Source organism: Rhinatrema bivittatum, chromosome 1 (assembly GCF_901001135.1).
Source record: "Rhinatrema bivittatum chromosome 1, aRhiBiv1.1, whole genome shotgun sequence".
Lineage (NCBI taxonomy): Eukaryota > Metazoa > Chordata > Amphibia > Gymnophiona > Rhinatrematidae > Rhinatrema > Rhinatrema bivittatum.
The window spans coordinates 161,312,687-161,337,303 of NC_042615.1; the positions used below are offsets into that span (position 1 = coordinate 161,312,687).

The 24,617-nt window shown below is 44.6% G+C and overlaps 1 protein-coding gene across 1 annotated transcript in view; it reads left to right on the top strand.

The window, feature by feature from the left end:
- The window catches only part of RFC1 (replication factor C subunit 1), a 311,481-nt gene extending 287,531 nt beyond the window's left edge, over nt 1-23,950 (top strand). The window contains exons 22-27 of the mRNA XM_029605127.1: nt 687-841; nt 6,665-6,782; nt 8,117-8,262; nt 9,906-10,119; nt 21,464-21,652; nt 23,288-23,950. Of these exons, the coding sequence (XP_029460987.1) occupies nt 687-841; nt 6,665-6,782; nt 8,117-8,262; nt 9,906-10,119; nt 21,464-21,652; nt 23,288-23,368 (903 nt within the window). The 3' untranslated portion in view covers nt 23,369-23,950. The remainder of the gene's footprint in view (nt 1-686; nt 842-6,664; nt 6,783-8,116; nt 8,263-9,905; nt 10,120-21,463; nt 21,653-23,287) is intronic.
- The last annotated feature ends 667 nt before the right edge of the window (nt 23,951-24,617 follow it).

Below are 24,617 nucleotides of genomic sequence, written 5' to 3' on the forward strand. Positions count from 1 at the left end.
TTGGAAATCCTCTGGTTTTCGCTTGGAGCATGAGGGAAGGTTTTTAGTGTATTAAAAAAATGTTTATCTTAGCTTGTTTCATAAAACACTGGCAGACTGAAGTCAGCATGTGAGCCTAAAAGGGGTGATGCCAGCAAACTTGTTAGTCTTTGTCTCCATATGCTGGTTGGGAAGTATAACCCATATGTCTGGATTGGGCTGGAAGGACTCAAGGAAAGGAAATTATCAGGTAAGAACTAATTTCTCCTTATCTGGGTACAGTCATGTCTTGACTTAAAATCAACATACTCTGTCTTGCTTGACAGTAAGAGCAGGCTCTCACAGCACACAGAATTTTAGCAGGGTTAAAAGGAGGTGTTCCTGGGGTGTGTGTTTGGGGGGACGGGGGACAGTTAGGTAAAGGGAGGAAAACAGCATGTTATACATGGGATTTGAAAAGCATGTGTGCTGTTTTACACTCTCGCCTTCCCTCCCCACCTTTGATTGCACAAATAGCAGGTACAAGGTACACGGGTGCTTTTAGTGTGCATTCCTTATGCTAAACTAATTTTCAAAGACAAGCTCCTTTGATAGTTTCTCTTTGAAAGTGAACTGTTGTATGTACTTTGTGATTAAGGGGACTATTTGAAAACAGCACCCTTAATTGTCTGATCACCAGAAATCAACAACCTTTATTTTTGCCCTAGGGGCCTTTTGATGTTGTCCGAAAGGTTTTTACTACTGGAGAGGAGACTGCTCACATGACTCTTGTAGACAAGTTGGACCTCTTTTTCCATGATTACTCTCTGGGACCTCTCTTTGTTCAGGAAAACTACCTTTATATGAACCCTGCCGCAGCTGGGTGAGTCACTGTTCCACCATTCTTATGCTGTTTATAATTACTTTAGATTTCCTCTCCCCGAGTACTGCTTTTTCCTTCCCCATCTGATCAGGGGAGGTAATTATGCATTACCTCCAGTTCCTGTACATACCCAGATCAGTCCAGACCAGTGGGTTATGAAATCCCACCAGCAGATGGAGGCAGAGAACAAACTTTGAGGCACTGCTATATCCAAGTGTGCCACCTGCAGCTCCTCAGTATTTCTCGGTCTCCAGCAGATGGTGGTGCATACCTGCAGCTTTGAGCTGAGTTTGGATTTCTTGCTCCTCGGGGTGCCAGGTTCAGTTTTCTGGACCATCCCTCGAGTAGAGCCGGGCAAACAGGGGGTTGGATACCCCCTGTAGTGCTAGCCTGTGTGATCCAGGACTCCTGATAGCCAGGGGACTGGCTCCCTCAGCGGCCCAAAGGCTCCCTCTCCATGACCACGGGTTCAGGGAAGTATCCCTGTTGGGGAAAGTTATTTTTTCCTGCTTTCTTTAAGTTTTGTTGGGGAAAAAAAAAGTGCCTTTTTTTCTTCTGTCCCGCGGCTCATCGGGTGAATCAGTCTGCGCAGCAGGGCTGGGTCAGACAGGCCCTGATTTCGATTCTCTGAAGAGGGGGGAGCTAGCAGCCTTTAGTGGAGCCTTCCCCGGGTGGGGAAGGGCCTCCTAGGCAGTGTCTCTGCGGCGGTCCAAGGTCTCTGTTTTGGCACGGTGGCCATTTTGTTTTTTTCTTTTTCAGCTTCCACAAGGCTCCCTGAAGGTGCTGGGATTGATTTTTGCCAGTGATTTTTTTGGGCAACATCAGTTCTCTAAGGCAGCACTTTTCTCCCAGGAGAAGTGCCCTTGGGCCATTTTTGGAGCACTGCAATTGCAGAGAAGTCACTGGTGGAACCCTGCAAGGCGAGTGGGATATAGCCTGCCTTTTTGAACACCTTCTCACTTTGCACTGCTTGTGCTGTGGGAGGTGAGGGGTCCTTAGTTAAGGGGTCTAAGCCTTGGAAAGCTGCACGCAGATCGGGTGCCGGCACTGGGTCCAAAGGTAGAGTTTCGGCGTCCGCTGCTCCCCCTGTGGGAAAAGATTCCCAGGATGACCCTCCTCCGCTGTCTCCCACAGTGCGGGAACCGAGACCGGAGGACTTGAGGGCTGCGGAGTCGGAGTCGGATTCCAGCGGTGATGATGCTGGCCCGGGCAGGTTTTCACTGGAATTTGTGCTCCTGATGCATAAGGCATTCCTGGCATGGAAATTTGCGAAGCGCAGATCCCTGGAGGAGAGTGTGGGGGCCCCGAAGCATCCTCATCTCCAAGCAGACAATCTTACTTCCCGTGCTGCCTTGGCACGGGAAAATTTGGATGGCTTGGACGACCTATTGGGGGACGAGGTTCCCCCTCCCCCGGGTGTCACCGCTGATGATCAGGGGGAGGTCCCCCTGGACTTGGATGTGGGCAATGACGACCAGTGTCAGGTGGATCCTGGCTCGGAAGGCGACGATCCCCACGTAGTCCAATTGTTCAAGAAGGAGGATCTGTGGCCCCTTATTCCCCAGGTGCTTGAGGAACTGGGGGTGAAACTCTCTCTGGAAGAATCTGACAGTGACAGCGTGAACCTGGTCCTGGATGGCCTCTGGGGGCCGCCTAGCGCTTTCCCCATCCCAAAGAAGATTTAGAAGCTCATCAGTCATGATTGGGAGTCCCCGTACACAGGTCTGCCGGGCAATGCAAAAGTTATATCCCCTTCTTGATGAGCACTTGGAACGCCTTAAGGTCCCCTAAGGTGGACTCGGCAGTATCGGCAATCACTAGGAAATCTACCATCCCAGTGGCGGGGGCCTGTGACACTTCGAGATGTACAAGACCGTAAGCTGGAATTACAGCTGAAACGCTTGTTCGAAGTCTTCTCGTTGGGCCTTCGGGCGGTGGTGTGCGCGAGCATTATGCAGCGGGCGTGTTTATGTTGGATTCAGAAACTGCAAGAAGCAACGTCCTCTGGTGTCCTTTCCACGTCTCAGGCGGGCCCGTCTGGAGGCGGCGGTCGCTTATGTGGCGGATGCCTTATATGACTTGGTGTGTGTTTCTGCCCGGACCATGGTGTCTTTGGTAGCAGTTCAACGGCTTCTGTGGCTCCGCAATTGGGCGGAGGATGCTTCCTTTAAGTCGCAATTGTGTAATTTTCCCTTTTGGGGGAAATTACTATTTGGAGAGGATTTGGACCAGCTGATGAAATCTCTGGGAGAATCCAAGGGCAATAAGTTGCCGGAAGATAGGAAGCCCTTTAAGAAGTCCTTTGTTCCATGGACCTGGTTTCAGGACTCCCAAAGAACCAGATCGGGGAAAGGTGCTCCCTCTTCTGGTGCCAGGCAGTCCACTTCTCGTCCACAGTCCTTTTGCAGCGCCGGCCGGCCTACAAGAGGAGGCTTCGGGTAGAGGACTGGAGCCAGTAAACCTGCTCAATGAAGTCAAGCCCGCCCACCCCTCGTGCGGGATGATCGGGGGCAGGTTGTCCCATTTTTACGAGGAGTGGGCCAAGATCACTTCAGATCGCTGGATGTAGTAAAGGACGGTTATGCCTTAGAATTTTCTTGGCCTCTCAGGGAGGTTTTCCTGGAATCGTGCTGCGTTTCCTGCAACAAGCGGGCCGCGGTGGAAGGCACCTCACAAAGATTGTTGGACCTGCAGGCTATCGTCCCCGTACCACTGGAAGAGCAGGGGCAGGGGTGGTATTCCATTTATTTCGTGGTTCCCAAGAAAGAGGGGACTTTCTGCCCCATTCTGGACCTGCAGATGGCGAATCGCAGACTGACGGTCCCCCGCTTTTGGATGGAGACTCTCCGAACTGTTATTGCGGCGGTCCGGAAGGTGGAATTCCTCGCCTCTCTGGATCTCACCGAGGCTTACCTGCACATCCCGATTTGCAGTGATCACTGGAAGTTTTTGTGCGTCAAGATTCTGGGTCGTCACTTCCAGTTCCGAGCATTTCCATTCGGCCTGGCGACGGCCCCGCGCACCTTTACCAAGGTGATGGTCGAGGTGGCAGCAACCCTCCAGCAGGAAGGGGTGATGGTTCACCCGTATCTCGACGATTGGCTGATTCGAGCCAAGTCTGAAGAGGACTGCGTGTGGGCGGTACACCGGGTGTTCCAATGCCTTCAGTCCCTCGGTTGGGTGATCAATGAGACGAAGAGTCATTTGATCCCTTTCCAGTCCCTGGAATATTTGGGAGCCTGCTTCGACACCTTGCTGGGCAGGATGTTCCTGACAACGGACAGGATGTGCAAACTGCAGCAGCAGGTGCGTCTTCTACTGCATCTCCCGATCCCCAGAGTGTGGGACTATCTGCAAGTCCTAGGGTCCATGGCATCAACGTTGGAGTTGGTCCCTTGAGCCTTTGCTCACCTGAGACCATTGCAGAGGGAACTCCTGTCTCTGTGGAATCTTGTGTTGGAACAGTACCAGTTACCATTGTCGCCACAGGTCGGTCCAGCCTGGAGTGGTGGCTGATGGAAGCCAACTTGCAAAAGGGAATGCCCCTCCAAGTCTCGGATTGGGTGATTGTGTCGACGGATGCAAGTCTCCAGGGCTGGGGAGCGGTGTGCCTGGGTCATGCGGCCCAGGGTCTCTGGTCCCTGCCTGATCGGTCATGGTCCATCAATCGCCTAGAGACGAGAGCAGTCTGCAAGGCTTTGGTGGCCTTCCAGTCCCTGGTGCAGGGGAGGATGGTTCGCGTCTTCTCGGACAATGCCACCATGGTGACTTATCTCAATTGCCAGGGAGGAACCCGGAGTCCGGCCATGGCGCAGGAGGCCATCCTCCTGTTTGCGTTGGCCGAGCTTCATCTGGAAGAAATCACAGCTTCTCATGTGGCAGGCGTGGGCAACATACTGGTAGACTTCCTCAGTCGTCAGCAGCTGGACCCCGGGGAATGGGAGCTGTCCCGGGAGGCTTGGAATCACATTTGTGCCAGATGGGGAGCCCCCCAGCCAGACCTCATGGCAATCCGTCTTAACTCACAGATGGATCGGTTCTTCAGACAAAAAAAGGAAGTCGGGGAGGTGGGAATAGACGCCTTAGTTTGCAAGTGGCCAACTGGAATCCTCCTGTATGTCTTCCCACCTTGGCCACTGATTGGACGAGTCCTGCAGCGCATAGAAGCTCATCCCGGTCCGGTAATCCTGGTGGCTCCGGTGGCTGTGGTTTGCAGATCTGGGCCATCTGGCAACTGGCTCATCTTCCGGACCTCTTACATCAAGGTCCCATCTTTTCGGATCGGGAGGATCACTTCTCTCTCGCGGCCTGGCTTTTGAGAGGCGGAAGTTACGAATGAAGGAATATTCGGAACAGGTGATTTTCCATTCTACTGCAGGCCAGGCGATCCTCGACTTCTATGGCTTACGTCCGGGTGTGGAAGGTGTTTGAAGCCTGGTGTGATCAACAAGGTTTAGTACCATTGTCGGTGTCCATTCCTCAGGTTTTGGCTTTTCTGCAGCAGGGGTTGTCAAAAGGCTTGGCTTATAACTCCCTGTGGGTTTGGGCTTCAGCCCTAGGCTGTCTCCGAGGTCGGATAGGCGGCTGACCCTGGCCAGCCACCCGGATGTAGCCCATTTTCTGAAAGGGGTAAAGCATCTTCGCCCTCCGTTTCGAAAGACATGCCCGGAGTGGAATCTCAACCTAGGCCTACGGGTACTCTGTGATCCCCTCTATGAGCCTCTGGGGCACGCCTCTCTGAAGGACCTCACCTTGAAGGCTGTGTTTTTTGTGGCCATTTGCTCCACTAGGCATATTTCAGAATTGCAGGCCCTGTCCTGCAGGGATCCCTTCCTGCGCAATTCGGTGGATAGGCTGTCCCTGCATACAGTGCTCTCCTTTTTGCCGAAAGTGGTGTCTGCCTTCCATGTTAATCAGACCGTGGCGTTGCCTGGTTTTCCTGAATGGTCTTGTGACTCGGCTTCGGGAAGAGATCTGCATCTTCTCAATGTTCGCTGGATTCTCCTTCGTTATTTCAAGGTCACTAACTCCTTTCGGAAGTTAGACCACCTTTTTGTTTTGTTTGGGGGCCCGAAGAAGGGTGAGAAGGCATCCAAGGCCTCCTTGGCTCGCTGGCTGAAGGAAATGATTTGCTTGGCCTACATCAGCAAGGGGCAATCCGTTCCAGCCGGATTGAAAGTTCACTCGACGAGGGCGCAAGTGGCTTCTCGGGAGGAGTGTCAGTTGTTGTTGCCTGAAGAGATTGTAGGGCCGCAGTCTGGTCCTCCCTGCTTACCTTTACAACACATTGCTGTCTGGATGTCAGGGCTCCGGACCAAGCGCTTTTTGGAGAAAGTGTTCTGCAAGTGGGTCTTTCGGGTTCCCGCCCGGTGTAATGTGGCTTTGGTACATCCCACTGGTCTGGACTGATCTGGATATGTACAGGAAAGGAAAATTGGTTCTTACCTGCTACTGGTCTGTGGTATTACAGGAACAAAAATTAGCAGGTAAGAACCAATTTTCCTTTCTTGTCTCACTTTTTCTGAGCATATGTACACTTAACAGGAATTGCACCAATCTCTGGTGATTTGAGAAGCTGAAAACTATTACTAGTGGATGGTACGATAGGAATGACACTTCAGTTACTCCTTCTCTGGGGATTGTTGGTGCTGCATCAATCGAAGCCTCGCCAGCATGAGAAATAGCAGCCCAAACTGGATTTCAAACTAGGATCTCCTACTGACATTGTAGAGCACAAATCTCTGAGCCACATCACTAACTGTTTTGTCTGCATTAAAAAGTAGAAGTGGTTTACAGTAAAATACTTTTTTTCCTCCTTTGTAGAGGGAATATGAAAAAACACTTGCTGCTTCTAAGTAGAACAGCAGACAGTATATGTGACGGTGATCTGGTTGACAGACAGATCCGCAGTAAACAAACCTGGAGCCTTCTTCCTACTCAGGTACACAATTTCCTTGTCTTTATGTGTGTAGTAATAGATCTACAAGAAACTTGAAACACTGGCAGGAGCTGTCTCATCAAGCTGCTGCTTTTTGACTTAGGGTAACTTAGTTGTCCTCTAGTACTTTCTGCTATTTTGATTAGTGATCAGTGGGTATCGCTGTGTGTTATATATGAGTGATCTGGTTATCTTAAGATGCAACAGTTTGCATCGAGCATAGAATTCTCTCAGTGGCGTTGAAGGAGGATTATTGAGCAACAGACAAGAAGCTTGATTGTTCCTTTAACACTTTAGGGAACAATTTAACTGGTAAATTAGACAGAGCATGAATTTAGTGATGTAGTACCCTTGGGCATCTCATTATTACTTCATTCCCACTTCACCTGCCAGTTCCCTCCAGCCTGAAAATTGCATTGTGTTTCATCCTGCCAGTAGAGGGCACAGTCAGGCAAGAAGACATGGTTGCACAGGAGGGGAATCACTTCCCTGCTGCAGTGTCATTGGGCCCACTGGCATCTCGAGGTGTTGGCCAGGACTTAGAACTTCTGCATTTGATTTCCTCTAAGGTAACTGTCCCAGCTTGTCAGTGCATTCCTGAGACAGAAGAGGTACGGAAAGGAGGAGGCATGGGATGGTGGTGGGAGAGGGAGAGGCACCCATAGTTGCTTTGGCATCTACCAGGAACTTTATAAGAGTTGGAGGCATTTGAGATTATATTGTTAGATGCTGTGGCATAAAGAATTGCAATAGTTTAAGTACCTGGTTATTAATGTGTGTATCACATTGGCAAGGTTATGTTTGTCAAAGTAGCTGCATAGCAGGAAAATCTGATGGACATGCATAAAGGAGATCCTACCACCTTTGAGATGCGAGTTTCCATTGTAAGGTTGTGATCGAGTTGATCTTTGAATGTGATCTGAGAATAGACTAAAGCTCTGCTCCCACTGCATATTTGTTGACTTTGCCATCTCTTGGGAACATGACACAGCTATACCTCTGCTCTGTGCAAGCTGAATTTGCCATCTCCCATTTTTGTCCCTCTCATTCCAGGTAGATGAGCTTATAAGGTTCCATACTAGTGCAATACCTAGGTCCCCTCCCCTCCTACCACTGTTCTCCCTATCTCTCCTAAGCATGCTTAAATTCGGTCAAAGCCCTGGATGTCGCCACCTCTGGCAAAAAGTGCATTCTAAGTATCCAGCTCTCAGTAAAGAACTTTCTTGTATTTTCATATCTTAACTCCTTGACCTTGAATTTTATTTTATTTTTTTAATGAAAAATGACACCACCTTGTACCATATTGAAGCTTACTAAATTTTGTTTTTTAACCTTAGGCCATTTATGCGAGCGTTATCCCTGGAGAACTGATGAGAGGTTATATGTCTCTGTTTCCTTGCTTCCCAAACTGGCTGGGAAGATACTCATCTACAGGCAAACATAATCGCATCCTTCAAGAATTGTCAATGCATATGTGTTTGAGGTAGGTCATGGGCAGCCAAATAAGTAGGTTGTATATCTGTGAGAGAGCGCCAAAATGGCCTAAACTGGGAGACTGGGCAGATTAGCTACCCATTGAGTCTTTATCTGCCATCTTATTGGATGAGATTGCAGTTTGATTGCAGAGAAACAGTTTGAAGCAGTAGAAGGCCCTGGCTTTGTTTCATAGTGGTAGGGAGAGCCCTTCCTGTTTCTTAGATCTGTGCTGGGGTGGCAGGTAACAATGCCTCAGTCAGTGCAGAGTACCTCAGAAGAACTGATAGCTAATCACAAGAAACTGTAATATTATAGCACTATAATACAGAGGTGGGTGCATTGCAAAGCCTGAAGTCTGCACTGACATCACCAAATATACTTTGAAGTACGTTAATACCATGCATCATAAAACTCACAAGTATAATGTACTTATAGAATGGGCTTGTGTACAGTGAGTGTCAAATACAATGTTTGTATAAAATAAATTTGATTATTTATAAAAATTCCTTATTGCTGTTTGCCCCGTAATAAGTCTGGGCCCCTTCCTCAGGCCTTATGGCAGGGGTCAGGAACCTATGGCTCAGGAGCCAGATATGGCTCTTTTTATGGCTGCATCTGGCTCGCAGACAAATCTTTAATAAAAAAGTAAAAATCTAACAAAATCCCCCACCCTCCTGACACCCCTCAAGACCTCCAAAATTAATTTATTACAACCCTCACCCTCATGACCCCCCCCCCAAGTCCTGCCAAAAGTCCCTGGTGGTCCAGCGGGGGTCCAGGAGCGGTCCGGGAGCGATCTCCTGGATTTGGGCTGTCGGCTGCCAGTAGTCAAAATGGCGCCGACGGCCCTTTGCCCTCACTATGTCACTGGGGTCGACCAATGGCGGCGGTAGCCCCTGTGACATAGTAAGGGCAAAGGGCCGTCGGCTGCCAGTAATCAAAATGGCGTCGACGGCCCTTTGCCCTTACTATGTCACAGGGGCTACCGCCGCCATTGGTAGACCCCAGTGACATAGTGAGGGCAAAGGGCCGTCGGCGTCATTTTGACTACTGGCAGCCGACAGCCCAAGTCCAGGAGATCGCTCCTGGACCCCTGCTGGACCACCAGGGACTTTTGGCAGGTCTTTGGGGGGGGGGGCAGGAGGGTGGGGGGTTGTAGTAAATTAAGTTTGGAGGTCTTGGGGGGGCGTCAGGAGGGTGGGGGTTTTTGTTAGATTTTTACTTTTTTATTAAAGATTTGTCTGCGAGCCCTGGACCCACGCTGGATCACCAGGGACTTTTGGCAGGTCTTGGGGGGGGGGGTTAGGAGGATGGGGGGTTGTAGTAAATTAATTTGGCAGGTCTTGGGGGCGTCAGGAGAGTAGGGGGTTGTAGTAAATTAATTTGGTAGGTCTTGGGGGGGTCAGGAGGGTGGGGGGTTGTAGTTAGTATGGCTCTCATGGAATTACATTTTAAAATATGTGGCGTTCATGGCTCTCTCAGCCAAAAAGGTTCCCGACCCCTGCCTTATGGGGTATTGCAGCATAGTTACCTACCACCGGGTTGCACTATTGGGCAAAGGTGTTTTGCATCATATCACCAGCAGCTTATTATTTCTATAATGAATGGTGAAGAAATCCTGAATAATTTAATCTCTTTCATCTGGTAAAGAACTCATGCAAGTAAGGGTGCCGTGAACATGGACTACTTATCACACATACGAGATGCCCTGGTCAGGCCCTTGGCTTCCCGTGGCGTGGAAGGTGTACAAGATGCTGTGGGTTTCATGGATACATATCATTTGATGAAAGAAGATGTTGAAAATATCATGGATACCTGCAGCTGGGGAGGCAAACCTAGTCCCTTCTCCAAACTTGACTCTAAGGTAAAAAAAAATCAAAACCTCCCAAAAACTAGTGAAATATCTTTTTTTTTAATATATCTTATGATAAAGCACATTGTATCAGTTCATACTTTGATAGATAAGGTTGTCTCAATCAAATTGAAATATTTTGCAGTCTCTTTAACCTCTGATGTCAATATATTTCCTTGTGTTTATGTTGTAACCTAGCTTTGATTGCCAGACTGCCTGCTTGGGACAGAGGCTCTGCACTTATAAGTGATCTGTTGTCCCAAATCCTTGTGTGCTATGGAAGCTGAGCATGTTCTGTACCACTATTGACTACATGCTTTTATTCACTGTGGGCAACCCGCATAATTCAATAGAAAGATTCTCACATAATCAGATAATAATTTTAGGAGTTGGATTAGTATCGGATGGTGATCCGAAAGCGTGCATGTCAAGCTAATACTATCTGACACAGTAGAGTAAAGATTTGGAGTTCACATAAAATAATCAATTCTGCTGTACATTGTATGTCTGGGGGAGAAGAAAGTATAATCCCTTTCCGAAGGATGTTGCTGCCTCCAGACATCCACGAGATGAAATGTTTTAATGAGATCATTGACATTAACAGTGCCAGAGGCCCCAGCCTAGCCATGGACATCTTGTCTATATCAGAATTAAGGCATAGATTCCACCCCCCAGAATTAATATATCAAAGCCAAAGGAGGCTATCTTATCTGTCAAGTGACAGTAAAATTCATGTTGCTTGGACCATAAACATTCACAGTGGCAAAAGTCAAAGAATAAAGTGTACATTCCAAAATCACATACCTACTCTCTACATCGGCATAGGACCTGTGCACCTGTAGGGGCTACAAGAGGAGTACGAGGAATAATATATAGCTCCAGCCCATCTCATCTTAAGCTTTTCATGCTCCGGCTTGGTCAAGTGTGTCTCTTGCAAAAGAAGTATTTGGGCCTTACTCCTACATGCAAATTTCAAATTCCTTTTCCACTTAATTGGCAAGAAAATCACTCTAACCATCAGGGAGACACAATTGACACAGTTACTCATAACACTAATTTATTTATTTATTTATTTATTTATTTATTTATTTAACAGTTTTATATACCGCAGTTCAGGTAACAAAGTTACTAATCACTTCGGTTCACATTTCAACAAATACAATGACAATATAAAGATTAGTTTATAATGTCTTACATAGAACAGGATGATTTAACTTGGATAAAAACGAATAATGAACAGGGAGAGTAAATTTATATACATATGTCTTGTATATACATGAGTGGGTTAAGAGAATGCTTGGTTGAACAGCCAAGTTTTGAGTCTTTTTTTGAAGGTTTGTGTCGATTGTTCGAGTTTGAGGTCTGGTGGGAGTGAATTCCAATGTATAGGGCCTGCGGTGGATAGAGTTCTTCTACTTAGTGTTGTTTTGACGGGATGTGCTTGTAGGGTGCCTCTCTGGCCTTGTCTCCTCAGTTGGGAGGTAGAGTGAAGCTGTAATGGGATCGTGAGCTCAATTTGGGTGGAGTGGTGGATGACTTTGTGGATGATTGAGAGGACCTTGTATAGGATTCTGTATTTGATTGGGAGCCAGTGTAGGTTCTTTAAAATTGGTGTTATGTGGTCCCTTTTGTTGGATTTTGTTAGAATCCTTGCTGCGGCGTTCTGTAGCATTTGTAACGGTTTCAAAGTGTTAGCAGGTAGACCTATCAGCAATGAGTTGCAGTAATCTATTTTCGAGAAAATGATTACTTGTATCACATATCTGAAATCCTGGAAGTGTAGTAGGGGTCTTAGCCTTTTTAAGACTTGGAGTTTAAAAAAGCATTCTTTCCCTGTACGTACCAGGATCAGTCCAGACGGTGGGTTATGTCCCCCGTCCAGCAGATGGAGTCAGAACAAAACTTCGAGGGACGTCACCAGTATAAGCCAGTGCACCCTCTGCTGGAGCTCAGAATCTTCTGACTCCAGCAGATGAGAGTTGGGGGGATCCCTTAGCTCCCCCAGAGTGACAGGATTCTAGGTTTTCTTTTCCTCTTTGCTCTCTCTGTCATTTTTCTTTTCAGCTCCCTGGATCAAGTTTAAAGTTTTAAAGTTATTAAAAAAAAAAAAAAAGCTCCAACTTTTAGGAGGCGTGCCTTTTCTGTCTGCCTCTCTCCTTTTCACTGCTCCGCCGTCGCTGGTGGTAAGTCGTTGGGGTTTTTTTCTGGTGTTTCTTTCTCCTTTCACAGGCTTTGCTTTCCAACAGCGTCTCAGTGCCCCGTGGAAGCCGGTGGTGCCGGCCTCTCCACGTGTGGGTTGACGGTCCCGTGGCTTAGCGGCTTAATTTTTGGCAGCCCCCTTCCTGTCGGCAGGGCCTTCTCCGGTGCTGCGGGACCCGGCGAGCGGGTTGTGCAGGCCGTTCCGGGCCCCCCCACGGTACGCTCTTCATTTTTAAGGCCCCCCCCCCCGAGGCATAGTGCCTGCTTCCCCGGCTTTTCTTCATGCCACGGCTGTCACGTTGTGCGGCCTGCGGCGAGCCGGGGTCCCAGATTTCGAGGGAGGGGATTTGTGCAAGGTGCCTCCCCGGGGGGGAAAGCACCTCGCAGCCGATCGCCACTTTTTCTTTTCTCCCCTCCCCCCGGCGGGGGCAGTGCGGGCCGGCCACTTCGCCGCTGTTGGCAGGAACGGCGGCCATGTTGGATTTGCAGCGCGATGCTGCACAGGGTTTACCACAGGAGCGGAGGGATTTTCGGGAGGTTTCTCCCCCAAATTTGTCCCCGGAGGGGGGATTGTCCGCCTCGGAGCCCTCAGGGGTCCCTCCCTCGGGGCCTCCTCCCAGCTTCCCGAGTTTTTCCCCGGAATTCATCCTGCTTATGCATAATGCATATTTGCAGGGGTTGGGGGTCCTGGGGATAGGGATGGAAGGGCTAAGGTGTTTGTGTTAGATATACTGAGAGGTTGCTGTCTGGGGTGATGAGTAGGAACTCAGTCTTATTGGAGTTGAGTATCAGGTTAAGTTTTACTAGAAGGTTGTTGATGGATAGCAGGCACGAATTCCAATAAAGCATGGTTTTGTGTAGTGAGTCTTTAATCGGTATGAGGATTTGTACGTCGTCTGCATAAATGTAGTGTGTTAGATTGAGTTTGGAAAGGAGTTGACACAGAGGAAGAAGATAAATGTTAAATAGCGTTGGAGATAGGGAAGATCCTTGTGGGACTCCGAGTGTGGATCTGAACGGAGGCGACTCTTTGCTGTTGACCTTAACTTTGTAGAACCTGTTCTGGAGGAAGGATGAGAACCAACTGAGGGCGGTGTTTTTTATGCCAATTTCTGAGAGGCGATCTAGGAGAATATCGTGGTTCACTGTGTCGAATGCCGCCGTTAGGTCGAGAAGGATGAGTAGACAGGATTGTTTTTTTTCAATGTTCCTGAGGATGTCTGATAGTGATAGAAGGAGTTGTAGTAGGAGCATGTAGGAGCATGAAAGAGAATGTCATAAGGGAAGCAAACCCCTCCCCCCCCCCCACCCGAGAATGCTGCAAACAGCAACTGCTGAACCTGCAACCATAAATTCAGAAGAGACAAACCTGTGTACCAAGAGCCTCCAGTCCTACTAGGCTAAGAACAAAAGCTTGAGCACGAGAACTAGAAAGAGTATGCCTTAATTCACCCCACAAGGCCCCCCCCCCCAAAAAAAAACCGCTTTCCCAGCTAATATATATCTCAACTGGAAGAAAAATTCCAGCCCTAACTCTGCCAACCCATTGCCCCTCAGATGGGAAATAAATTGCAATCTGAGAGGTGAGCCCAGTGGGCAGAGAAAAAAGCCCCCTCCCACAATCCCAACCAAACAAAACAACCCCCCCAAGTTATCACCTCTGTACACAGAGACTGATGAAAATGAGCCCACTTCATCGCATACCCTCCCATCACCCCCTCCCAACAAATTTATCGCCACATCCCAGAAGCTTAGGAATAAAGCATGAAAAAGGACTCTTGCATATTTCTTACAAAATGATAGGAAAACAAAGCAGGTAAATAAAAACGAACTGCAGTCATAATACCCAAAAACCCGTGCAACCATCAAGGAAATCTTGTGTGAAAAGTGCACAAGATGAACAGTAATGCGCACCACCAATCCCACCCATAACACCACCCTGAACTCAGCCTTTGTAATTGCATTATAAATGAACATAGGGACAAAGGGAAGGGTGGTGGAAAATACACGGAGAAAGAACTCTGAGCTGAGTGCACAGCAATCCATGTCACAGCCCATGAAAACCCCAGGCAGCACTAATGGAGGCAGACACAGTTGAGAATCCAGACAAGCAGCTCATCAGCACGTGAAAGAGGAGTAACTGTCCCAAATGAACCAGAGGAGACACAAATGCACTCAGTGAGCAGTAAACCTTCCAACCGCCTCCGTTGTAGAGAGCTGCTGCGTCTGCACCGATCATACAATCCTGTGCATTGCCTCCAGTCGAGGTACAGGGCCATTATTTCTACCAGCCATGTCCACATAACAGAGCGAGTCTCCACATTACTACCCCACGGCCTCGTGACCTCATGCATTCCGAATCGCTTCCCCGCCAAGATCCAAAAGCATACACTGAGGAAATAGAAAAACTCCTTGTCACCCCCCACTACATAGAATTCCTTTTTAATTTTTACTCTTCGATCTATGACTAAGAATGCCTTATCGATTTATGACTAAGAATGCCCGCTGATTTTTGTACTTTGTACTCTCCTATTTATGTATATAGTTGGTGGTATCCATTTATTGATTTGGAATACTACTTCGCCTAATCAGTATTCATACCCTCCCCCTGTTCAATGTATTCTTTATGGTTACATGTAAGGGCTCTGCCCAAAAGTTAATTGTTTTCTGCTGTTATATGTAAGGGCTCCGCCCAAAAGTTTTTGTTTTTTGTGAACTGATGCGATGTGTCAACGGATATCGGTATAAAAGAGACTTTAAATAAATAAATAAATAAATAAAAGAGGAAGAACATAAAACAAAAAAGGAAAACGCACACCCTCCTGCCCCCCCAAAACACAACAAACTTTAATATGGTATGCCCTGTGGTACCCCATCAGCAACCCAGACCCCTAAAGTGAAGAGAAGAAAAAGGAAAAAGACAATCATACCAAAAAGTGTAAAATAAAAAAGTATTCAGTTAGGTTTTGCGATGAGAAGTGGCCTGCTGTTTCCTAGCAGGATGAGTTGAAAATCTGGGTATTATTGTTATTTAAAATAACCTTCAGGCACACCGGGATAGAGCGAAACATAAGCCAGGCCGTGCTTCTGCATCTCCTTTTTAACCGGGCTGTATTTTGCCCGCCGTTTCTGCGTTGCCACCACCACAAAGTCCTGGAAGAACACAATCTTTTTGCCTTTGTGAGTAATGTCACCAGTCGCCCGCGCCTTGTCCAAAATGCGAACCTTGTAAAAGTACAGCTGATAATTAGCCTTTAGTACTAACCGAGACTATAAAATAGGATTCTGTCCTTCAAGACATCTCTGGTTCATAGGTCAAGGGGAGAATTCAGTCCTTGAGGAAACAATAAGGTCAGAATCTCAAAAAATATGCCATATTGATTGGTTACAGAGGTATTTTTAAAGGTCTTTTGTGGTCAAAATTTACAATGGTGATACCTCAATGGACCATGATTTGGTTTCAAGATTTTAGGCTAAAGACAGTGTTTTTATGTCTCTCTCACAATTGCAGGACTAATTTCTGAAATTAAAGAGTTGTATTTAGAGTCCCATTTTATAAGGTTCCTCTAAGATTCAGTTTTCAAAATTCCATTGTCTTGCTGGCATTATGAAAAGTGTTTAAGTCAAAAGAGAGAGATAATCCTTAACATTAATATTCTTAGCCAATTCTAATAAAATACTTGGAGGTTACAAATGCCTTTCAAAGTACAGACAAATTAAGTTGTTGGGGCTCAATGCAAAGGAGGAGCAGCATATAAGGTGACAATTGCAAGATGCTTTAAAGACGACTATTTCAATCATAAAGTGTTGAAAGAAAACTAGGTTCAGTCACATTCCATAAGAGCACACCTGATCTCATGAGCGTAACTGAGTGCTATAAATCCTGCAGAAAGTTAAACAGCAGTTTCTTGATTGTCATCGCACATGTTCATTAATTACTATAAGTTGAATGTATCTGCCAAAGATACATGTAGATTATGGAACAAATGCCTTAATGGCAGGTCTATCAACTTCCCACCCAGGATAGTTGGCCTTTGGTACATCCCAATTGTTATGGACTGGTGTAACAGAAAGTCAAGGAAGAAAAAAATTAAACTTAATTGATAATTTTCTTTCTTTTATTTCTGCTGTACTGGTCCAGAAACCCACCCAAATATAAAAATATATAAATAAACCAAAAAAAAGAGGCATTTAAGAGAGGGCTTTTTGTTAATCAAATAAATGATCATATTTATTAGTTTTTAAATAGATTGTTTGAAGGTTTTTATTAACTTTGCCAGAAGAATACTGGCTTTTCAGATTCTGCCATCTTGGCAGTAGAAAAAGCCTGCATGTTTGGGTATTTTGGACTGCTTGAATGGGGGGTGATGGCTCAAGGTAATGCAAAGCCTGTGCCCACAGTAGGCTTTGAAAGTGGACTCTGAATGCTGTTGGGGGGGATGGTACAGTGCGGGTAAGTCTTCCCAGCCTTTCAGCGGGGATTCTGCAACCATCAGGTAACTGTTGGGGGCACCAGTGGCCATTTTGAATCCAAGTGAAAATGACAGGCACTGGTCAGTGATTTAGTACTGTCTGAGGTGTTGCTTTATTAATTTGTTGGGAACAGTGTGTCATTCAGCGGCGAGCATGATGGTGGCACAAGCAGAATGCAGAACAGACCCGAGCTCTGCTCAACATCTGCTCATCACCCTGTTTTATTGTAACTTTTCGTTCTCTTTATTTTTATGTTAACGTTATTTCCCCCTTGTTCCTTGTAAACCGATATGATATGATCTGTATCATGAATGTCAGTATAAAAAAGCACTAAATAAATAAAATAATAAATCATCTAGTCTTAAGGAAGGTAGTAGGATATTGCTGAGATTGCTGTGAAGCTCAGGACTGCCATTGTGGAATGTGTCTGCAGGATGATCATTGGCTGAGACTGCCTTCAGGCGACACTTTCCCGCCAGAGCCCAGGTTTCAGAGGTCTCTGATTTATTTAGCGCAACACCGATGGTAGGGTACAGCCCTACTTCCCTGAGAGCACATTTTTGGCTTTCAGCGTGCATCCATATCCACTATGGCTTGTAGTACAATAGGACAGCCTCATTCTATACTGGTTGCTTCTTCCTGGCTCGGGTAATAATTGTGTGGCAAATTGCTAATCTGCAAGCCTTTATAGGGGCGCAGGGTACAGGTGCAGGACCTGCCTCTGATCCTTAATACACCTGGAGTCGAATGGAACCCAGGGTAAAATATGGGTTAACATGGAGGAGGAAAGGAGTTTTTAAGCTTCAGAGACTTCTCTTCAAGCTAGAAGTTATTAGTAACCTACAAAAGCATATTAATGTTAAAATCAAACAGCCTAATTTGTTCCTAACAATCAAGATTAATTTACACACTTAGTTTATTTTAAATTGTTACCATACTATGATGGCACATGATTAATTTGTAATCTATACCACCCATATTTCTCTTTATCGTGCCCTTCTGTAAACCGTTGTGATGGTTATTTAACTTAACGACGGTATAGAAAAGTTTTAAAATAAATAAATAAAGGGCATGTTGTGGATTTTGCCGTAGCTTTGTGGGAACTGTGGCTGCTGCAATGCTGTGGGGTGTTTAGTCTTCCTCCCTTAGCCCTGAGGGCTGGTCTTTTGGTTTCCATAGTTGCCTTTTGGTCACCATGGCTGCTGCAGTACTGGGGTGTTCGTTCCTCCATTCCTTGATCCTAAGGGTCATGTTTTGGATCCTGCAGTCCCTCTTAGGCCACCAAGATTCCTCAGTGAAGGATAATTCCTTATGGCTCTACACTATACTTCAGAGGTTTCTTTTAGCCAAAGGATTACAAGTATTTTATAAGGGGTGGGGTGCAGTTTTATGAATTCCCTTCAATTTCCCAATATTATTGCAAACAATTGGAGCCTAGGATGACAAAGGCTAAGCACAGGTATTTTCAGGAAATTCTCTTTAGGGCCTTAACAGATTGACACAAGGGATCAGTAGGGAGAGTACCCTCCGGGGGATGAATGTGATGTCTCTTCTGCAGAGGAGAGCTGGCCTTCTGCCTCTGATTGATCTCTGACTGATCTCTGGTGCTTTGACCTGTGCCTGGACCTTGACTCTGCAGGATCGCCACAAGTCTTGACCTTCGCCTGATTCCAACTCCGTCAGACCTCTGCCTATTCTGGCTCTTGTTCTGTTCTGCTTGCTGTGGACCTTCATCTAAGTTCTGTCAGCCTCAGAACCCAATGGCTCAACCTGTGGGGGAAGAGGCTGCCTGCTGTTGGCGTGGCCCCCGTCTGTCCCCACGTTCTAGGTGGTACCAACTACGTCACAGTCCAAGAACTCACCCATGCTTCCCATTCCAGGAAGTCAGGAAGGGCAAGAATGCTATGCCATTTTCTCCATTTACTTTATTTCCATGGTGGTCCTAAATAGGATGGGGTCCTATTCATTGTAAATTTTACACTGACATTCATTGTAAATTTTCTCCATTTACTCCATTTTCTCCATTTACTTTATTTCCATGGTGGTCCTAAATAGGATGGGGTCCTATTCATTGTAAATTTTACACTGACATTCATTGTAAATTTGTAAATTATTTTCTCTTGTTATGACCTTCTTGTTTTCTCTATCCTCCTACTACCTTTTGGTTTACCCCCGCCCAGGTTCATTCTCCCTGTTGAAATATATTTTCCAAACTTTCAGTTATTATGTGAACCGGTATGATGTCCCCACTAATACCGGTATGTAAAAGTTTCTAAATAAAATAAAATAAATAAAATAAATGGGGTCCTTTGTCCCACTCTGGACCAGATATGATCCCTGAATTCTTGAAGGTAGCCTGCTTCAAGATGAAAATCTTAAAATCAGTACTCAAGGTGGTTCACAAAGGAAAGTGTCTGACCATTTTGGATCTATTAGGTATTTATTTTTATTTTCCAGTCTGGAAGAATCACTGGTGGTTCCCCAGATTTGTGGTGTTAGGTCGCTGTTTTCAGTTTCAGCATGAACCTTTAGTGCCGAAACTGAGAACTTTCTCCAAGGTGATGATGGAATTGGCTGCAGTAATGCACAAGTAAGAGTTTTGCTGTAACCTGCTTTGGATGATTGGCTGATTAGAGCAAAGTCCTTTCAGGATAGCTTTCCACTTCTCAGCAAGTGATCCATTTGTTGCTGGGTTTGGGATGGATTGTATTTTCTAACGAATACCAATTTTCAGTCCTCTCACACACAGTTTTTTTGGGGAGCTGTGAGGCAGTCTTCTGGGTTTCCACCTCATAAGGTGTTCCTATGCCAGGGTCTGATGTTTCGCTAGTATCCAGATCGATTTGTTTGGCCCTTTAAAGGGCATATTTAATGAGGAATGTCTATTCTCAGGCCATGATAGTTAAACTCTCGATGACTAGAAAATCTTTCCACTTCCTTGGCCTCTGTGCGTATTGAGTTTTTTTGAGAATTGGTGTTCTGAGTGTCACAGTGCTCCTAGAAACACATCCTAGAAACAGTCCCTTTGATTCGGGATATTTGCGATAAGGCCTTTCCAAGGGACTGGTTCTGAAGGACTTCCTGGTGCAAGGGGCAGCTGCCTATTGCTATAGAAAGCGTCCTATCTGGATGTTTCTTGAGTTTTGAAAGGTGCTAAGCATATTAGACTTCTGCTGTGGAGTCTGGTTCTGCCTTGGACTGGAAATTAGTTTTGTCTTTCATGGCAGGATCATAGTTTGCTCCTTTTAAGGCTTTTTCTACTAAAATGCTTACTTTGAAGTTGCTCTTCCTGTTAATACACACTTTCTTATGGTTTTCAAGGATTGGATCTAACTTCATATGGTTCCTTCCTTTCTACCAAAAAGAGTTTCAGAATCCATTTTAACCAGTCACATTCCTGCTCTTTGTTTAGCAAGTTGACACTTTCAATTCAGGATCTCTTGCTTTTTTCAGGATATGTGATCTAATATTTGTTCTTTATAGTAGAGTGTGGAGCAGTGGGATGCCCACTAGAGTTACGGTGGTGTTCTGGTGTAAGGAGGTGTTTATAGAGGTTTATATGGAATCTGGTTCTCTATTACCAAATTAGATCTGGGGGTTCAGTTTTCTCTGTGGGCAGAGTTGTAATTGGTCTGTTCTTGGAGAGCTACTGTAGAGCAGCATCTTGGTCTATATTGCATCCCTTTCTAAATGTTACAGTTTGGCTAACAGGGTTGCAGAAGTAGCATCTGTCGCCTCAGTAGTTTTGCAGAGGCCTTGAGCAGTGTCCCACTCTAATAGGGAGTAGCTTGGATACATCTTACTTGTCTGGAATTGGTCTGACTGAATAAAGAGGAAAGTGAAATTACTACTTAACTGATAATTTCCTTGCATACAGTCAGACCAGTCCAGGAACCTCCCTATGCTACTGCTATCTTTAGTGTCTTTGTTCGCTTTATGCCTTTGTCTAAGTCTGTTTTTCGCAGGTAAATAAGCAGAGTTGGGAAGCGATATGGTTTCCTGGGCTTTGCCACGGGTGAGTGGTTTCTTATGCTACTATTGGATTCTATTCATTTCTTTCTTCTTCCTTAGTTTTTTCTGGAAGTGCACTAGCTTAAAGATAGTGATTATAATGATAAATGTAATTATAATAACCATTATTAAAAAACAAGCCAACTACATCTTACTTAGTTGGCTTGTTAAAGAAATACTGGCAGGCTGGTGTCAGCACAGATGTATATGAGGAGTGACATTAGTGAGCCTTTTGTTATCTCCTGCTGGCTGGCATGCACAACCCACTTGTCTGGACTGGTCTGATTGTATTCAAGAAAAGGAAATTATCAGGTAATTAGAAATTTCACCTTTGAAAAGTATTTATTGTCCTAAAACATTTCTAATAGTAGCCTGTGCTCCTGGCAGAGGGTTAGTTTATAAACTATTGACTGGGCCCTTACATGTATTTATCTCTGCTGGGAAACTGACTCCAGAATGCCAGGAGAACAAGCTGATCCTTGTATTTTGGTCCTTTTAGTGATTTATGACCCACCAATGGCAAAACTTATAATTTTTCAGGAGAAATGTTCTAAGAAGCTTCTTTGACTTACATTTACTTGATTGTGGCTTATGCCTATGATGTTGTTTGAACACATGATGAGATTGGATCTGTGAATCTTTGTATATTAGTTAAAGTCTCTTCATTGAACAGGTGAAAGCGGCCTTCACTCGTTGCTATAACAGAGAGGCACATCTAACCCCATACTCACTGCAAATAGTCAAGGCATCTAAACGGGGAGCAGGGACCTCACTGGATTTGGAATTAAATGAAGAGCTAAATCTTGAGGAATCTCAGTCTGATGACAAAGGAGATGATATTGAAGTAGATGCAATGATCAAGGTAACTTTCTAAAAATTTTATCAGTTAGTTCTGTGGTCTTGCATATTGTAAATTGATGCTCTACCATTGTCCTCTAGTTACTACTATCCATTGTTTATATGGTAATTTCCTTTTGTTAGCTTTTAACAATGGAATTGTGCTCTTTTCTAAAATGGAAAACATCCCAATTTATGATAATGAGAAACACTGTAATATACTCAGGGGTTCCAATGTTGGCATGGAAAATGTGGAAGATATCAGAAAGTTCCGATTCCAAGCGATTATCAGAAAGTTCCGATTCCAAGCGATTCCAAGCGATTATATTATGCTTAGTTATTGAGCTGGAAGCCAATTAGAAACTGGTGCTGTTACTAAAACTGGAACAAGATAAACTCCTACCTACAGAGTGAAAGACTAGGAAGCTTCCCTTTTGCTTTCTGAAAGCAGAATTTTCTGCAGCTTGAGTATGAAAAAAGGAATTCTCAGTTGTAGAAGTTAATTTATCAAGTTAGACTGATTAGATACTTTCTAGGTAGACAATGTGTTTTTACTCTCATTTCTTTCATGTTGCTTGACTACTAGTTAATTTTCTCTCTATTCCTATCACATATTAATACTATTTTATTAAGTATATCTCTTATTGACTTTAAAAATGTATGCTTCATCTTAAATGGATTACCATAATACCTCCTCCTAGATACACTACTTAAATTATAATGTTGTTGCCTTTCCCAATTGATTAATTAATGACATGATAGCATCATGAAAACCAGAGTTATTAAATTTTTTCAAGCATAATTTAAAAAAGCATATGATTTAGACCTTTCCAGGAACTTTCTGGACTGGAAAGTTTAGATCTTATCTACACCCTGCCACAAATTGTTGGTGAGGAGTGGGGTCTTAAAACAGATTGCTCAAAATCATGTAATGCCTGACCGTTATAGCAGCAGGGTTTGTATTTCTGAAGGGGGATTTCACAAGTAGGGATGTAATATTCACAAAAATGTTTCCTGTTATCTAACATGTTGGAGTACAGAGTGACATTTCCGGAGTAGTCCTGGGACATGAGGTCAAGATGTGCCCCCCCATAACTGATGCTGTGACCCCATGCAAACATTTTTTTTTCTGGGTCTCTGGGCCCCAGCCGAAAACTGGCATTTATCTTAATTTGTCTTGAACAAAAATTGTTTTTAATATATATGTACCTCTTTAAATTGTTAAACTGGTTCAAATAATTTGTCTTTCAAAGCTTTCTTCACCATCTACTTAAGCCTATAGTAAAGTCATACTTCTGGATCTATGCTATCATAATCTTTCATGACATAAGACAATGACTTCATAATGACCAGTAGAGCTTTGACTGAGAAGGTGGCTTACTTTAACAATAATATTTCCAACAGTTGCAAAGTAATGGCCTGCAACTATAGAAGTTAGGGTGGCAGCTGTCACCCAGTAAATGTATTGGTAAGCCCCTCTCCTCCTATAACATTGTAATCCTTGGTGCCAACAGCTAATACCGAAGTGGTAGACAGAGTCACTTTTGAACGTTTTCTCCTATTATTGGTTTGTGTGACTGAATCTTTTTTATAAAGTTAAACTAGTGTAGTCTAAATTTAAATATTGTTTTTCTCTAAACCATGGAATTTTTCTTCTCAGACCAGAAAAGTAAAGTCTACAAAGATGGAAAAAAATGGAGAAACCAAAAAAGTCAAGGGGAAAGGAAAGAAGATCAAGTGAGATTCAGCAACAGACGCAATAATCAAAGCACAGGAAACTGAGGAATGCAAGCTAACATTTCTCATTCACGCAGAAAGGCTTCTTCCATGGAGAATCACGTTTTGGCTGTTGTGTGATTAAATGACCCTATTATGAACACTTATGGTGGGAAGTCTGCAGTAGTAGATTACAAATACAGACGTGCAGTGTTCTGCACTGTATGAGAAAGTGACTAATAATCAAAATGCTTCCAAGAACAGAAACTTAATTCTTTATGTGTGCAAATAAGAGACAAGTAAGTAAACAAAACTGAGGGACCTTTAGTCTGCCTGTGATTTTCCTGCAGGCCGGGCCATGCAGTAACGTGGGTCTTAATTTGCCTGTACAGTTGTGCTAGATTATATGCCAATAATGGATCAGAAGTTACTGATGGCTGCAGTGAGCTTGCAGCTGTTTTATGGAGCTTTATTTCCATTCTTTTCCTACTGTAATGCAGTATTATATTTGTAAATAATATATAATGCTGAAAAAGTAGACTTAGTATTTCTTTTGTACATTTTCACAAGTATACAGCTGTAATAAAATTAGTTTCACTGTCTTTTACACACTTTGTTTTTGTTTGACACTTCACTCTGCTGCTCTCCCACACCCTGCAGCCTGTTTAGATTGTTACCAAACTCTTTACAGTTAGTAAAGATGAAATTATACAGGTCTGTACCACCTCTGCATTATTTTATATTTCCCCAGTAACTCTTTCAGCTTTGCTATTTTCTTTTGCTTCATTTTTATTGCAGTTTTAGAAAAACTGCTTCTTTAGAATGTTAAAGAACTACATTATATAGACGGAGAGTGGCAATGAGCCTCCTTATAGAAATCTTTTCAACTGCATAAAAGGTAATTTTGCTCTGGATTCTGAACAGAAGGTACTGCACCTTCTTATGGCTCCTACATAATGTAATAGTTTCTATCAATCTAATTTAGATCTCTGCAGTAGAAGGAAGGTATAAGTGCTTACTAGTATATACAATTCAAACCAAACTTATGTGAACTGCATCAAGGATATTTAATTTCTGTCCTACTCTTATATAACCCTGCCTGTGGGGACTGGAAAGGGGAAGCACTTACCATTTATTTATGTAGCCAATTTCTACTCCACCAGTCTGGAAATCTCGGCATATTACAGCTTCACGTACATAGCTATATAACAATAAGACTGCTTTACATAGTGAAATACGAAAAAACATGACAATACAAACAGCACAAAACAATG